At 51.5% G+C, this 17,312-nt stretch overlaps 1 protein-coding gene across 1 annotated transcript; it reads right to left on the minus strand.

Annotated features, from left to right (window-relative positions):
- Positions 1-378: 378 nt before the first annotated feature.
- LOC141155331 (mid1-interacting protein 1-B-like) lies at positions 379-15,865 on the minus strand. The gene is made up of 2 exons (XM_073642209.1): positions 15,732-15,865; positions 379-1,556 (listed from the first exon to the last, which is right to left on the minus strand). Exon 2 carries the CDS (start codon positions 1,540-1,542, stop codon positions 1,081-1,083), a length of 462 nt encoding a protein of 153 aa, XP_073498310.1. The 5' UTR covers positions 1,543-1,556; positions 15,732-15,865; the 3' UTR covers positions 379-1,080.
- Between the last annotated feature and the right edge of the window lie 1,447 nt (positions 15,866-17,312).

Below are 17,312 nucleotides of genomic sequence, written 5' to 3' on the forward strand. Positions count from 1 at the left end.
CTCACCCTATGTCGTCTGAGTAGTGTTACGCCTACGGAAGACCCTGGGTCTTCACACCCTTGTACAGCAACAGACAACCCCTTATTAACAGCACTAAAAGTGCAGCAGATAATTGAGAGAACAGACGCCATTCCTCCAACAATGGCGCCGTGTCTTTTCATGGCCACCTGATCTGAGTCAGCAGCCACGAATCTGCTACACAAGCAGTCAGGCCATTTAAAGCAGCCTTCATCCTCCTTATCAGTATTTATCCTCTCAAAATATTGCAGTCATCATATTACACAGCACTGTGAACTTACAATTGCTAATTTTTCTTTCTACCCCGATAATTATTTTTCCATCAAGTCTATGACATCATGTTATTAAAAACAGACGAGCTGAAGCCTTCTAAGCTTTATGTAGAAACAGAAGAAGGTCAATTTTCCCCATATCAGTCTTGAGTCACTGCAAAAGTCCCTGGCGGAGGTGGGCGTGGGGGGGTAACGGCATGTCAATCAGGAGGTGAATGATTTCTGCAGGGACAAGAGACTCCCTGTTTCTACATAGAGCAGAGAAAAGAGGGCGAGGAGGACTGGAGACGGGCGAGGAGGACTGGAGACCATAGACATATGGTGGTACGCCCCATGTCAGGAGGGGACACATACACTACAGGGTTTTTCAGGCACAATTTCATTTCAGGACACAAATCTTCCAATCTCAAAAATACTTTACACATCAAATTCAGCTTTTTGTTTGTCAGTAGGTAAAAAATAGCCAAAACTGATTTTTGGTAAAGTAAGAAAAAAAAAAAAAAAAACAGACAATTCGGAGTAACCAGCAATATCTGGACTACACGTGAGGGGACATGGGTGGTCTCTGGGACGACCTGTGGAAGTGTCCAGCTGGTGCACATTGGTAGTCGCTGCTTCATCACGGTAAGGCTGGGTGAGACGGTCGAGTGGAGTCTAGGCTCAGAAGAACTGGAACCATAATATATTGTCTAATCAGGAATGCGGTTATGGTGCGAGAGGTGACAAGATGCCATTCCCTGAATGCAGGTGACATCCTCGAATCCGCGACACAGGAACAAATGCAGAAGTCTCAATAATAATGGTTGCTAGAGAAGGGCCTGGCATTAGGGTTCCCAATCTCTACCTCTTTCTTGTAACAGTTGGTTAGGAGATTGGCTTTTTTGGTCAGCTTTGTTAGAACAGACAGGAGCCCTTTTAAGTGGTGCTGAAATTGGTCCACTAGATCCCAGGTCTCTTCCTCCAGGGAGATCTTGTCAGGACAGCGACCTTCTGCCTTTCCGTTTTCGGGATGCACACCCCATTTCATGTCATTTCTCAGAGACTTCAGGAGCAGATAGGAATCATAGAGACTGTTCTGGCCAAGCAGATCCTTGGAGCCCATGGGCTCCTCCTGTTCTTCTTTGGCTGGGATGATATCTTGTAACATACTGGGAACCATGATGGTTTCATCCATGATGGTTGTGGCTGTGGTGAAACGTTGGATGGCATCCAGGAGCGAATGGCGTTGGGGGTTGTACTCTGCCTCTTCCATGGCGTTTTATCCTCCTAGGAAAAATAAACACCATTAAAAATCAGTCTCAAGCTTCAATAAGTCCAGACATAACATACAGAACACTCCTTGTATGATGCCAAGATGGAGGCTAGAGGCATTATACTTAGTCTGTCTATTGCCAGTGTGCGCAGAGATTCCAGACAGACCTCGCTGTCTGCCACTCATGGCCTCTATGTGGCTACTAGATGGCCCTGATGCAGAAGCCAAAAGTAACCAACAGACTGCGGACAAACACCAGGAGTGTGCCTCAGCCTCTGGGAGTAATGGAGGCTGTGGGGCCTGTAAATGCATTAGCAGGATATGTAGCATCAACGTCTTTCTGGAGAACACAGTGTGAAAAAGAGTCTGGGCCGCCCCCGCCACAGGACGAGCCAGGGCCAGGGCCGCCCCCGCCACAGGACGTTTCTACAGTCATTCCTGAACAGACTATAGCCCTGTAAATTAACTGCCCTGTCATGGCTCTCGTCCAGCCACGTCTCAGATATCCCTACCATGTCAGAATTATTTTCCAACAAAATTAATTCTAATTCCTCCATTTTGTTGGTGAGGCTTCTGGCATTAGTGTACATGCATTTTATGTATCGCTCTGTACCTCTATTCCCCACCTATAAAATGAATACCACCCCCCCCCACCAATCCCTAGTTTAAACACTCCTCCAACCTTCTAGCCATTTTCTCCCCCAGCACAGCTGCACCCTCCCCATTGAGGTGCAGCCCATCCCTAGAGTAGAACCTGTAGCCAACTGAGAAGTCGGCCCAGTTCCCACTAAGGATAGGGCATCAATGTCAAAATAGTGGACAACCCCTTTAAGTGGCGCGTCTAATGAGTGGTGCACGCGGACTGGGGTGAGATTTCTGGGGTGATGCCAGAGTTGGAGTGGCCTCACCCCCATCCTGTAAATTTTGGTGGAGAGTGAAAAAACACCAAAAGTCTCAACTACGAGGTGTGCAAAAATTATGACTTAAAAGCAATTTAGGCTACAATTCTGACAATAGCGCTGATGATCCGGCTCCTCAGCATCTCTGCGCTTTACACCATTTTTTTGTTTTCACATTAATGTACAGGTGCATCTCACTAAATTAGAATATCATAAAAAAGTGAATTTATTTCAGGTCTTCAATACAAAAAGTGAAACTCCTATATTATATAGAGTCATTACACACAGAGGGATCTATTATATAGAGTCATTACACGCAGAGGGATCTATTATATAGAGTCATTACACACAGAGGGATCTATTTCATGTGTTTATTTCTGTTAATGTTGATGATTATGGCTTACAGCCAATGAAAACACAAACGTCATTATCTCAGTAAATTAGATTAACAAAAAAAACACATGCAAAGGCTTCCTACACGTTTAAAAGTCCCCTTAGTCTGTTTCAGTAGGCTCCACAATCATGAGGAAAACTGCTGACTTGACAGATGTCCAGAAGGCAGTCACTGACACACTCCACAAGGTCCCAGAGTCTGGAGAAAGAGGAGAGGCCACAATCCAAGCTGCTGGAGGTCTGGTGTGAAGTCTCCACAATCAGTGATGGTTTGGGGGCCATGTCTTCTGCTGGTGGAGGTCCACGGTGTTTTATCAAGACCAAAGTCAGCGCCGCCGTCTACAAGGACATTTTACAGCTCTTCATGCTTCCCTCTGCCAACAAGCTTTATGGAGATGGAAATGTCCTTCTCCAGCAGGACTTGGCCCCTGTCCACACGGCTAAAAGTACAAATACCTGGTTTACACACAACAGTATCACTGTGCTTGATTGGCAGCAAACTCGCCTGACCTTAACCCCATAGAGGATCTATTATAGAGAATCTATGGGGTATTGTCAAGAGGAAGATGAGAGACCCCAGAGCCAACAATGCAGACGAGCTGAAGGCTGCTATCAAAGGCACCTGGGCTTCCATAACACCTCAGCAGTGCCACAGGCTGATCCCTCCATGCCACAGGCTGATCCCTCCATGCCACATTGATGCAGTAATTGATGCAAAAGGAGCCCCGACCAAGTATTGAGGCATTTACTGAACAGACATTTCAGTAGGACGACAAGCTGTTGTTAAAGTATTCTAATTTACTGAGATAATGACTGTTGTGTTTTCATTGGCTGTAAGCCATAATCATCAACATTAACAGAAATAAACACGTGAAATAGATCCCTCTGCGTGTAATGACTCTATACAACAGATCCCTCTGCGTGTAATGAGTCTATACAATAGATCCCTCTGCGTGTAATGAGTCTATACAATAGATCCCTCTGCGTGTAATGACTCTATATAATAGATCCCTCTGTGTGTAATGACTCTATATAATAGATCCCTCTGCGTGTAATGAGTCTATATAATAGATCCCTCTGTGTGTAATGACTCTATATAATAGATCCCTCTGTGTGTAATGACTCTATATAATAGATCCCTCTGTGTGTAATGACTCTATATAATAGATCCCTCTGCGTGTAATGAGTCTATATAATAGATCCCTCTGCGTGTAATGAGTCTATATAATAGATCCCTCTGCGTGTAATGAGTCTATATAATAGATCGCTCTGTGTGTAATGACTCTATATAATATAGGAGTGTCACTTTTTGTATTGAAGACCTGAAATAAATTCACTTTTCGATGATATTCTAATATAGTGAGATGCATTTGTATCTTAAGTTAAATCCCATTTGGAGACCGCGGTTTACACATAGTAAATTGGTCTAACATAACAGCGGCTGTTTCTGCTGAATTCGAGGCCCATTCACATTACTAAATCTGTGTCATTGATGTCTGATGTTTAATTCATATAGAGCAAGTCGCTAAAAAATCCACCAGAAGATCAGAGCAGCCAAAACGCAGCGAGGAGGACGCAAAACCCAGGGAAGTTACCGTCTGTTACCAGGAATGCAGATCTACAACTGCCGAGAGCGGTGACGGCCTGAGACTCGTGGGATAGGGGTCCGGGACGAGCAGCAGCCGCCGCCGGGACGAGCAGCAGCCCCTCGCTGCTTTTACTTTTTGCATTTAGCAGCCATATTTGCTGCTCTTTACGATTGGCGACTCAGGTGCAGTTCGCAGAGACGCAGTTGTAATCTGCTTGATAAATGTGCGCCATAGTGGTAAAGCACCGCCGCCGTGGCCTCAGCTGCCCTGATGAAATTCCGTGCCTCACACCTTCAGACGCAGTCGTCCCTTTAAGTCATTATAACCTTTGCCCGTCTGCCGTTCATGAACATTAAGAATCGTTTCCTGATAATAATTGGCAGTGAGCGGCTCCAACAGGCTGCAGAGGGCGCCGGCGTGGAGGTCCGGGCACAGGAGCGCAGAGACGCTGCCCGACTCTCAGGAGACACACCACAGCTGACATGTTTCAGGGGACCTCCTGAGGCGTGGGGTGCGAACCCCACAGCGGGGCGGCTGGTGTGTGCTCCGGCTCATGGTGGCGCTCCTGTGCCCGGACCTCCACGACGGCGCCCTCTGCAGCCTGTTGGAGCCGCTCTGACGATTATTATCAGGAAACGATTCTTAATGTTCAAGAACGGCAGATGGGGAAATTATTATTTCATCATTACTGTCGCGCAGCAGCAGGGACTCCGGGGTCACCGCACAATCCAGGGGGCCGCGGCCATGTGATCATATATTAGACATCACCTGCAGAGCGGAGCGGACCCCACTACGCGGCCCGTACATGAGACTCAATTTGGGGCTTCTGCCATCACATGCCCACCGGGGCCTTCTCTTGTCAGGGGCTGTCTCCCCCCCCCCCCTCCAGTACACTGAGCGGGGGTCCACGGGAGCAGCCGTTCTCGCCCTCTACTCCCCGTACAATGAGCGGGGGTCCGCGGGAGCAGCTGTTCTCGCCCTCTGCTCCCTGTACACTGAAAAAACCTGGGAGTCTGAACTGAAACGTAAATTGATTTGCATGCAAAATGTAAATGCATGTTCACACAAGGCCACTAGACTAAGAAAAACCAAAGACAAAAGCAAAATACCCAAATAACTGGAAGTAAATGGAGAAATCACACAGTGCAAAAATAATTATAAAAGGGTATTTAGTTACATAGTCTTCCTTCAACCTTAAAAACTAAGTCCTTCTAGTTCACCCCATAGCCGAACATGTTGATCCAGAGGAAGGCAAAAAAAAAAACCATGTGGCAAACACTAAGCTCCACATTGGGGAAAAAAATTCCTTCCCGACTCCATACAACAATCAGACTAGATCCCTGGATCAACGCCCTATCAAGGAATCTAGTATTTATAACCTGTAATATTATACTTTTCAAGAAAGGCATCCAGGCCCTTCTTAAATGTTAGTAGTGAATCCCTCATTACACATCATGTGGCAGAGAGCTCCATAGTCTCACTGCTCTTACAGTAAAGAATCCGCGTCTGTGATTATGATTAAACCTTCTTTCCTCCAGGCGTAGAAGATGCCCCCTTGTCCCCGTCTCAGACCTCAGAGTAATAAGATCAGTAGAAAGGTCTTTGTACCGTCCCCTCATATACTTGTACATAGTAATAAGATCCCCCCTAAGCCTTCATTTTTCCACAGTAAATAACCCCAAGTGTAATAACCTGTCTTGGTATTGCAGATTCCCCCAGTCCTCTAATAACCTGTCTTGGTATTGCAGATTCCCCCAGTCCTCTAATAACCTGTCTTGGTATTGCAGATTCCCCCAGTCCTCTAATAACCTGTCTTGGTATTGCAGACCCCCCCCAGTCCTCTAATAACCTGTCTTGGTATTGCAGACCCCCCCAGTCCTCTAATAACCTGTCTTGGTATTGCAGACCCCCCCAGTCCTCTAATAACCTGTCTTGGTATTGCAGACCCCCCCCAGTCCTCTAATAACCTGTCTTGGTATTGCAGACCCCCCCCAGTCCTCTAATAACCTGTCTTGGTATTGCAGACCCCCCCCAGTCCTCTAATAACCTGTCTTGGTATTGCAGACCCCCCCCAGTCCTCTAATAACCTGTCTTGGTATTGCAGACCCCCCCCAGTCCTCTAATAACCTGTCTTGGTATTGCAGACCCCCCCCAGTCCTCTAATAACCTGTCTTGGTATTGCAGACCCCCCCCAGTCCTCTAATAACCTGTCTTGGTATTGCAGACCCCCCCAGTCCTCTAATAACCTGTCTTGGTATTGCAGACGCCCCCAGTCCTCTAATAACCTTGGTGGCTCTTCTCTGCACCCGCTCTAGTTCAGCTATGTCTTTCTTACACACCGGAGACCAGAACTGTACACAGTATTCTAAGTGTGGTCGCACTAGTGACTTGTATAGAGGTAAAATTATCTTCTCCTCATGAGCATCTACGCCTCTTTTAATGCATCCCATTATTTTATTTGCCTTTGCAGCAGCTGCCTGACACTGGCCACTAAGCGTGAGCTTGTCATCCACCAATACACCCAGGTCTTTTTCAGTTACAGTTTTGCCCAGTGTTTTACAATTAAGCATATAGTTATACATTTTATTTCCTCTGCCCAAGTTCATTACCTTATATTTATCCCCATTAAAGCTCATTTGCCATTTATCAGCCCAAGCTTCTAGTTTACATAGATCCTCCTGTAATATAAAATTGTCCTCCTCTGTATTGATTACCCTGCAGAGTTTAGTGTCATCTGCAAATATTGAAATACTACTCTGTATGCCCCCTACAAGGTCATTAATAAATATGTTAAAAAGAAGGGGGCCCAATACTGACCCCTGTGGTACCCCAATACTGACCCCTGTGGTACCCCACTGTTAACTGTGACCCAGTCTGAGTGTGTTCCATTAATAACCACCCTTTGTTTCCTATCACTGAGCCAATTCTTAACCCACATACATATATTTTCCCCTATCCCCATTGTTCTCATTTTATGTATCAACCTTTTGTGTGGAACCGTATCAAAAGCTTTTGAAAAGTCCATATACACAACATCCGCTGCATTTCCTTGGTCCAGTCCAGAACTTGCCTCCTCATAAAAGCTGATCAGATTAGTCTGACAGGAACGGTCCCTCGTAAACCCATGTTGATATTGGGTCATGAGGTTATTCTTCTTCAGATACTCTAGTATAGCATCTCTTAGGAAACCCTCCAGGATTTTACCCACAGTAGAGGTTAAGCTTACCGGCCTAGAATTTCCAGGTTCAGTTTTTGTCCCCTTTTTGAATATTGGCACCACATTTGCTATACGCCAGTCCTGTGGTACAGACCCTGTTATTATGGAATCTTTAAAGATTAAAAATAATGGTCTATCTATGACGTTACTTAATTCCTGCAGTACTCGCGGGTGTATCCCATCCGGGCCCGGGGATTTGTCACCTTTAGTGATTTTTAGACGCCGCTGTACTTCCCGCTGGGTGAAGCAAGTGACATTTAATGGAGAATTTTTGTTCTCACTGATCATGTTTTCTGTCATGCGATTTTTTTGTGTAAATACGGTTGAAAAAAAATCCTTTAGCATATTGGCTTTTTCCTCATCCACCATTTCACCCAGACTATTCTTAAGGGGGCCAACACTATCATTTTTTAGTTTTTTACTATTTATGTAGTTAAAGAATATTTTGGGGTTATTTTTACTTTCTCTGGCAATGATTCTCTCTGTCTCATTCTTTGCTGCCTTGATTTGTTTTTTACATAATTTATGTAATTTTCTATATTTATTTAATGCCTCATCACTACCTACTTGCTTTAGTTCTATAAATGCTTTTTTTTGTCACTTATTGCGCCCCTTACAGCTCTATTTAGCCATAGTGGTTTCCTCCTATTTCTAGCCTGTTTATTCCCATAGGGTATATATTGTGCACAGGTCCTTTTCAGGATGCTAATAAATGTCTCCCATTTGCTTTATGTAGCTTTAGGTCTCAGGATATCGTCCCAGTTTATTGCACTAAGTTCATCTCTCAACCGTTGGAAATTTGCCTTCCTGAAGTTTAGTGTCCTTGTAACCCCTCTACTACACATCTTATTAAAGGTTACTCGACATAATTATGATCAAAATAATGTAAAAGCCATCCCACCACGTCACGGTAACCCTTATGGGACAGTCATACACTGAGCGGGGGTCCGCGGGCGCAGCCGTTCTCGCCCTCTACTCCCCGTACACTGAGCGGGGGTCCGCGGGCGCAGCCGTTCTCGCCCTCTACTCCCCGTACACTGAGCGGGGGGGGGGGGGGGGGGGTGCAGCCGTTCTCACCCTCTACTCCCAGTACACTGAGCGGGGGCGCAGCCGTTCTCGCCCTCTACTCCCCGTACACTGAGCGGGGGGGGGGGGGGGGGTGTGCAGCCGTTCTCACCCTCTACTCCCAGTACACTGAGCGGGGGCGCAGCCGTTCTCGCCCTCTACTCCCCGTACACTGAGCGGGGGTCCGCGGGCGCAGCCGTTCTCGCCCTCTACTCCCCGTACACTGAGCGGGGGCGCAGCCGTTCTCGCCCTCTACTCCCCGTACACTGAGCGGGGGCGCAGCCGTTCTCGCCCTCTACTCCCCGTACACTGAGCGGGGGCGCAGCCGTTCTCGCCCTCTACTCCCCGTACACTGAGCGGGGGCGCAGCCGTTCTCGCCCTCTACTCCCCGTACACTGAGCGGGGACGCAGCCGTTCTCGCCCTCTACTCCCCGTACACTGAGCGGGGGTCCGCGGGCGCAGCCGTTCTCGCCCTCTACTCCCCATACACTGAGCGGGGGCGCAGCCGTTCTCGCCCTCTACTCTCCGTACACTGAGCGGGGGTCCGCGGGCGCAGCCGTTCTCGCCCTCTACTCCCTGTACACTGAGCGGGGGGGTGCAGCCGTTCTCGCCCTCTACTCCCCATACACTGAGCGGGGGCGCAGCCGTTCTCGCCCTCTACTCTCCGTACACTGAGCGGGGGTCCGCGGGCGCAGCCGTTCTCGCCCTCTACTCCCCGTACACTGAGCGGGGGCACAGCCGTTCTCGCCCTCTACTCCCCGTACACTGAGCGGGGGCGCAGCCGTTCTCGCCCTCTACTCCCCGTACACTGAGCGGGGGCGCAGCCGTTCTCGCCCTCTACTCCCCGTACACTGAGCGGGGGGGTGCAGCCGTTCTCGCCCTCTACTCTCCATACACTGAGCGGGGGTCCGCGGGCGCAGCCGTTCTCGCCCTCTACTCCCCGTACACTGAGCGGGGGCACAGCCGTTCTCGCCCTCTACTCCCCGTACACTGAGCGGGGGCGCAGCCGTTCTCGCCCTCTACTCCCCGACGGCGCCCTCTGCAGCCTGTTGGAGCCGCTCACTGACGATTATTATCAGGAAACGATTCTTAATGTTCAAGAACGGCAGATGGGGAAATTATTATTTCATCATTACTGTCGCGCAGCAGCAGGGACTCCGGGGTCACCGCACAATCCAGGGGGCCGCGGCCATGTGATCATATATTAGACATCACCTGCAGAGCGGAGCGGACCCCACTACGCGGCCCGTACATGAGACTCAATTTGGGGCTTCTGCCATCACATGCCCACCGGGGCCTTCTCTTGTCAGGGGCTGTCTCCCCCCCCCCCTCCAGTACACTGAGCGGGGGTCCACGGGAGCAGCCGTTCTCGCCCTCTACTCCCCGTACAATGAGCGGGGGTCCGCGGGAGCAGCTGTTCTCGCCCTCTGCTCCCTGTACACTGAAAAAACCTGGGAGTCTGAACTGAAACGTAAATTGATTTGCATGCAAAATGTAAATGCATGTTCACACAAGGCCACTAGACTAAGAAAAACCAAAGACAAAAGCAAAATACCCAAATAACTGGAAGTAAATGGAGAAATCACACAGTGCAAAAATAATTATAAAAGGGTATTTAGTTACATAGTCTTCCTTCAACCTTAAAAACTAAGTCCTTCTAGTTCACCCCATAGCCGAACATGTTGATCCAGAGGAAGGCAAAAAAAAAAAAACCATGTGGCAAACACTAAGCTCCACATTGGGGAAAAAAATTCCTTCCCGACTCCATACAACAATCAGACTAGATCCCTGGATCAACGCCCTATCAAGGAATCTAGTATTTATAACCTGTAATATTATACTTTTCAAGAAAGGCATCCAGGCCCTTCTTAAATGTTAGTAGTGAATCCCTCATTACACATCATGCGGCAGAGAGCTCCACAGTCTCACTGCTCTTACAGTAAAGAATCCGCGTCTGTGATTATGATTAAACCTTCTTTCCTCCAGGCGTAGAAGATGCCCCCTTGTCCCCGTCTCAGACCTCAGAGTAATAAGATCAGTAGAAAGGTCTTTGTACTGTCCCCTCATATACTTGTACATAGTAATAAGATCCCCCCTAAGCCTTCATTTTTCCACAGTAAATAACCCCAAGTGTAATAACCTGTCTTGGTATTGCAGACCCCCCCCAGTCCTCTAATAACCTGTCTTGGTATTGCAGACCCCCCCCAGTCCTCTAATAACCTGTCTTGGTATTGCAGACCCCCCCCAGTCCTCTAATAACCTGTCTTGGTATTGCAGACCCCCCCCAGTCCTCTAATAACCTGTCTTGGTATTGCAGACCCCCCCCAGTCCTCTAATAACCTGTCTTGGTATTGCAGACCCCCCCCCCAGTCCTCTAATAACCTGTCTTGGTATTGCAGACCCCCCCCCCAGTCCTCTAATAACCTGTCTTGGTATTGCAGACCCCCCCCCCAGTCCTCTAATAACCTGTCTTGGTATTGCAGACCCCCCCCCCCAGTCCTCTAATAACCTGTCTTGGTATTGCAGACCCCCCCCCCCAGTCCTCTAATAACCTGTCTTGGTATTGCAGACCCCCCCCCCAGTCCTCTAATAACCTGTCTTGGTATTGCAGACCCCCCCCAGTCCTCTAATAACCTGTCTTGGTATTGCAGACCCCCCCCAGTCCTCTAATAACCTGTCTTGGTATTGCAGACCCCCCCCAGTCCTCTAATAACCTGTCTTGGAATTGCAGACCCCCCCCAGTCCTCTAATAACCTGTCTTGGTATTGCAGACCCCCCCCAGTCCTCTAATAACCTGTCTTGATATTGCAGACCCCCCCAGTCCTCTAATAACCTTGGTCGCTCTTCTCTGCACCCGCTCTAGTTCAGCTATGTCTTTCTTATACACCGGAGACCAGAACTGTACACAGTATTCTAAGTGTGGTCGCACTGGTGACTTGTATAGAGGTAAAATTATCTTCTCCTCATGAGCATCTACGCCTCTTTTAATGCATCCCATTATTTTATTTGCCTTTGCAGCAGCTGCCTGACACTGGCCACTAAGCGTGAGCTTGTCATCCACCAATACACCCAGGTCTTTTTCAGTTACAGTTTTGCCCAGTGTTTTACAATTAAGCATATAGTTATACATTTTATTTCCTCTGCCCAAGTTCATTACCTTATATTTATCCCCATTAAAGCTCATTTGCCATTTATCAGCCCAAGCTTCTAGTTTACATAGATCCTCCTGTAATATAAAATTGTCCTCCTCTGTATTGATTACCCTGCAGAGTTTAGTGTCATCTGCAAATATTGAAATACTACTCTGTATGCCCCCTACAAGGTCATTAATAAATATGTTAAAAAGAAGGGGGCCCAATACTGACCCCTGTGGTACCCCAATACTGACCCCTGTGGTACCCCACTGTTAACTGTGACCCAGTCTGAGTGTGTTCCATTAATAACCACCCTTTGTTTCCTATCACTGAGCCAATTCTTAACCCACATACATATATTTTCCCCTATCCCCATTGTTCTCATTTTATGTATCAACCTTTTGTGTGGAACCGTATCAAAAGCTTTTGAAAAGTCCATATACACAACATCCGCTGCATTTCCTTGGTCCAGTCCAGAACTTGCCTCCTCATAAAAGCTGATCAGATTAGTCTGACAGGAACGGTCCCTCGTAAACCCATGTTGATATTGGGTCATGAGGTTATTCTTCTTCAGATACTCTAGTATAGCATCTCTTAGGAAACCCTCCAGGATTTTACCCACAGTAGAGGTTAAGCTTACCGGCCTAGAATTTCCAGGTTCAGTTTTTGTCCCCTTTTTGAATATTGGCACCACATTTGCTATACGCCAGTCCTGTGGTACAGACCCTGTTATTATGGAATCTTTAAAGATTAAAAATAATGGTCTATCTATGACGTTACTTAATTCCTGCAGTACTCGCGGGTGTATCCCACCCGGGCCCGGGGATTTGTCACCTTTAGTGATTTTTAGACGCCACTGTACTTCCCGCTGGGTGAAGCAAGTGACATTTAATGGAGAATTTTTGTTCTCACTGATCATGTTTTCTGTCATGCGATTTTTTTGTGTAAATACGGTTGAAAAAAAATCCTTTAGCATATTGGCTTTTTCCTCATCCACCATTTCACCCAGACTATTCTTAAGGGGGCCAACACTATCATTTTTTAGTTTTTTACTATTTATGTAGTTAAAGAATATTTTGGGGTTATTTTTACTTTCTCTGGCAATGATTCTCTCTGTCTCATTCTTTGCTGCCTTGATTTGTTTTTTACATAATTTATGTAATTTTCTATATTTATTTAATGCCTCATCACTACCTACTTGCTTTAGTTCTATAAATGCTTTTTTTTGTCACTTATTGCGCCCCTTACAGCTCTATTTAGCCATAGTGGTTTCCTCCTATTTCTAGCCTGTTTATTCCCATAGGGTATATATTGTGCACAGGTCCTTTTCAGGATGCTAATAAATGTCTCCCATTTGCTTTATGTAGCTTTAGGTCTCAGGATATCGTCCCAGTTTATTGCACTAAGTTCATCTCTCAACCGTTGGAAATTTGCCTTCCTGAAGTTTAGTGTCCTTGTAACCCCTCTACTACACATCTTATTAAAGGTTACTCGACATAATTATGATCAAAATAATGTAAAAGCCAACCCACCACGTCACGGTAACCCTTATGGGACAGTCATACACTGAGCGGGAGTCCGCGGGCGCAGCCGTTCTCGCCCTCTACTCCCCGTACACTGAGCGGGGGTCCGCGGGCGCAGCCGTTCTCGCCCTCTACTCCCCGTACACTGAGCAGGAGGGGGGGTGCAGCAGTTCTCACCCTCTACTCCCAGTACACTGAGCGGGGGCGCAGCCGTTCTCACCCTCTACTCCCCGTACACTGAGCGGGGGTCCGCGGGCGCAGCCGTTCTCACCCTCTACTCCCCGTACACTGAGCGGGGGCGCAGCCGTTCTCGCCCTCTACTCCCCGTACACTGAGCGGGGGCGCAGCCGTTCTCGCCCTCTACTCCCCGTACACTGAGCGGGGGCGCAGCCGTTCTCGCCCTCTACTCCCCGTACACTGAGCGGGGGCGCAGCCGTTCTCGCCCTCTACTCCCCGTACACTGAGCGGGGGCGCAGCCGTTCTCGCCCTCTACTCCCCGTACACTGAGCGGTGGCGCAGCCGTTCTCGCCCTCTACTCCCCGTACACTGAGCGGGGGCGCAGCCGTTCTCGCCCTCTACTCCCCGTACACTGAGCGGTGGCGCAGCCGTTCTCGCCCTCTACTCCCCGTACACTGAGCGGGGGCGCAGCCGTTCTCGCCCTCTACTCCCCGTACACTGAGCGGGGGCGCAGCCGTTCTCGCCCTCTACTCCCCGTACACTGAGCGGGGGCGCAGCCGTTCTCGCCCTCTACTCCCCGTACACTGAGCGGGGGCGCAGCCGTTCTCGCCCTCTACTCCCCGTACACTGAGCGGGGGCGCAGCCGTTCTCGCCCTCTACTCCCCGTACACTGAGCGGGGGTCCGCGGGCGCAGCCGTTCCCGCCCCTACTCCCCGTACACTGAGCGGGGGCGCAGCCGTTCTCGCCCTCTTCTCCCCGTACACTGAGCGGGGGCGCAGCCGTTCTCGCCCTCTACTCCCCGTACACTGAGCGGGGGCGCAGCCGTTCTCGCCCTCTACTCCCCGTACACTGAGCAGGGGGGGGTGCAGCCGTTCTCGCCCTCTACTCCCCGTACACTGAGCAGGGGGGGGTGCAGCCGTTCTCGCCCTCTACTCCCCGTACACTGAGCAGGGGGGGGTGCAGCCGTTCTCGCCCTCTACTCCCCGTACACTGAGCAGGGGGGGGGTGCAGCCGTTCTTGCCCTCTACTCCCCGTACACTGAGCAGGGGGGGGTGCAGCCGTTCTCGCCCTCTACTCCCCGTACACTGAGCAGGGGGGGGTGCAGCCGTTCTCGCCCTCTACTCCCCGTACACTGAGCAGGGGGGGGTGCAGCCGTTCTCGCCCTCTACTCCCCGTACACTGAGCGAGGGGGGGGGGGGGGGGGGAGGTGCAGCCGTTCTCGCCCCTACTCCCCGTACACTGAGCAGGGGGCGCAGCCGTTCTCGCCCTCTACTCCCCGTACACTGAGCAGGGGGGGGTGCAGCCGTTCTCGCCCTCTACTCCCCGTACACTGAGCAGGGGGGGGGGGTGCAGCCGTTCTCGCCCTCTACTCCCCGTACACTGAACGAGGGGGGGGGGGGGGTGCAGCCGTTCTCGCCCTCTACTCCCCGTACACTGAGCGGGGGCGCAGCCATTCTCGCCCTCTACTCCCCGTACACTGAGCGGGGGCGCAGCCGTTTTCGCCCTCTACTCCCCGTACACTGAGCGGGGGGGTGCAGCCGTTCTCGCCCTCTACTCCCCGTACACTGAGCAGGGGGGGGTGCAGCCGTTCTCGCCCTCTACTCCCCGTACACTGAGCGAGGGGGGGGGGGGGGTGCAGCCGTTCTCGCCCTCTACTCCCCGTACACTGAGCAGGGGGGGGGGTGCAGCCGTTCTCGCCCTCTACTCCCCGTACACTGAGCAGGGGGGGGGGTGCAGCCGTTCTCGCCCTCTACTCCCCGTACACTGAGCGGGGGGGTGCAGCCGTTCTCGCCCTCTACTCCCCGTACACTGAGCGAGGGGGGGGGGGTGCAGCCGTTCTCGCCCTCTACTCCCCGTACACTGAGCGGGGGCGCAGCCGTTCTCGCTCTCCACTCCCCGCTTGTGGGGGCAAGTTACGGCCTTGTTCCCACCGGCTGCACTTTTCGGATCTGCTGCAGTTGTTGGTGCGGAGATTCTGCACTATCTACAGACGCCTATAAGGAATCGCACAGTGTGTATGAGGGTCGGGACGTCACCGCGGCTCTGAACCTGGCGCTGCCGCTCGCAGTCTGCACACAGCGGGGAGTAACGGCTGCGGAACTACATCTCCCAGCATGTCATGCTAGCATGAGGAGCCGGACACGGCGCGGAGACACTACACCCCGACCAGCCGTCACTGGCCGGATCATTACCGTCAGACGCGCATCCTCCTCTCGCCTCCGGCTCCAGCTGCCGAGCGCTGCCCCTCCCCCAGCTGGTACTCTACTTATGGGGGGGAGAGCCTCCGCTATTGGCCTGAAGGCAGGACACGCCCTCATGGAGAGTCAGAGCCTCCGCTATTGGCCAGGACGTAGGACACGCCCTCGTAGAGAGTCAGAGCCTCCGCTATTGGCCAGGCGTCAGGACACGCCCTCATAGAGAGTTGGAGTCTCCGCTATTGGCCAGGACGTAGGACACGCCCTCGTAGAGCGTCAGAGCCTCCGCTATTGGCCGGGCGGCAGGACACGCCGTCGTAGAGCGTCAGAGCCTCCGCTATTGGCCGGGCGGCAGGGCACGCCCTCCTATGCTCGCGCCCCGTTAGTGCAGTGTGTGCTGCGGGCTGCAGTGCGGGGTCACAGGCGGAGCTGTACCGGGGGCTTAGCGCTGCGCACGGCCCGGCCTCCCGGAAGTGGAGCCTTGTCTGCGGTCCTATAATAACACTAAGGGTCGTCCACGGCTTCAGGGACTTAATCAAAACCCCAAATAGCTCCTGGGAGCGGCCGGATCCCATAGAAGGAGGGTAAAGTCCAGATCTAATCAGCGCGAACCACAGGAACGACAGGGGGGAAACGACAGGACGAGGGGGAAACGACAGGACGAGGGGGAAACGACTGGACGGGGGGGAAACGACAGGACGAGGGGGAAACGACTGGACGGGGGGAAACGACAGGACGAGGGGGAAACGACTGGACGGGGGGGAAACGACAGGACGAGGGGGAAACGACAGGACGAGGGGGAAACGACAGGACGGGGGGGAAACGACTGGACGGGGGGAAACGACAGGACGGGGGGAAACGACTGGACGAGGGGAAACGACAGGACGAGGGGGAAACGACAGGACGGGGGGAAACGACAGGACGGGGGGAAACGACAGGACGGGGGGAAACGACAGGACGGGGGGAAACGACTGGACGAGGGGAAACGACAGGACGGGGGGGAAACGACTGGACGGGGGGGAAACGACAGGACGAGGGGGAAACGACAGGACGGGGGGAAACGACAGGACGAGGGGGAAACGACAGGACGGGGGGAAACGACAGGACGAGGGGGAAACGACAGGACGGGGGGGAAACGACAGGACGGGGGGGAAACGACAGGACGGGGGGGAAACGACAGGACGGGGGGGAAACGACTGGACGGGGGGGAAACGACTGGACGGGGGGGAAACGACAGGACGGGGGGGAAACGACAGGACGGGGGGGAAACGACAGGACGGGGGGGAAACGACTGGACGGGGGGGAAACGACTGGACGGGGGGGAAACGACTGGACGGGGGGAGACGACAGGACGGGGGGGGGACGACTGGACGGGGGGGAAACGACTAGACGAGGGGAAACGACTGGACGGGGGGGAAACGACTAGACGAGGGGAAACGACTGGACGGGGGGGAAACGACTAGACGAGGGGAAACGACTGGACGGGGGGGAAACGACTGGACGGGGGGGAAACGACTGGACGAGGGGAAACGACAGGACGAGGGGAAACGACTGGACGGGGGGGAAACGACTGGACGG

The sequence above is a fragment of the Phyllobates terribilis genome, unplaced genomic scaffold (genome assembly GCF_046119375.1).
Source record: "Phyllobates terribilis strain yellow unplaced genomic scaffold, ASM4611937v1 Scaffold_7__3_contigs__length_470593459, whole genome shotgun sequence".
Lineage (NCBI taxonomy): Eukaryota > Metazoa > Chordata > Amphibia > Anura > Dendrobatidae > Phyllobates > Phyllobates terribilis.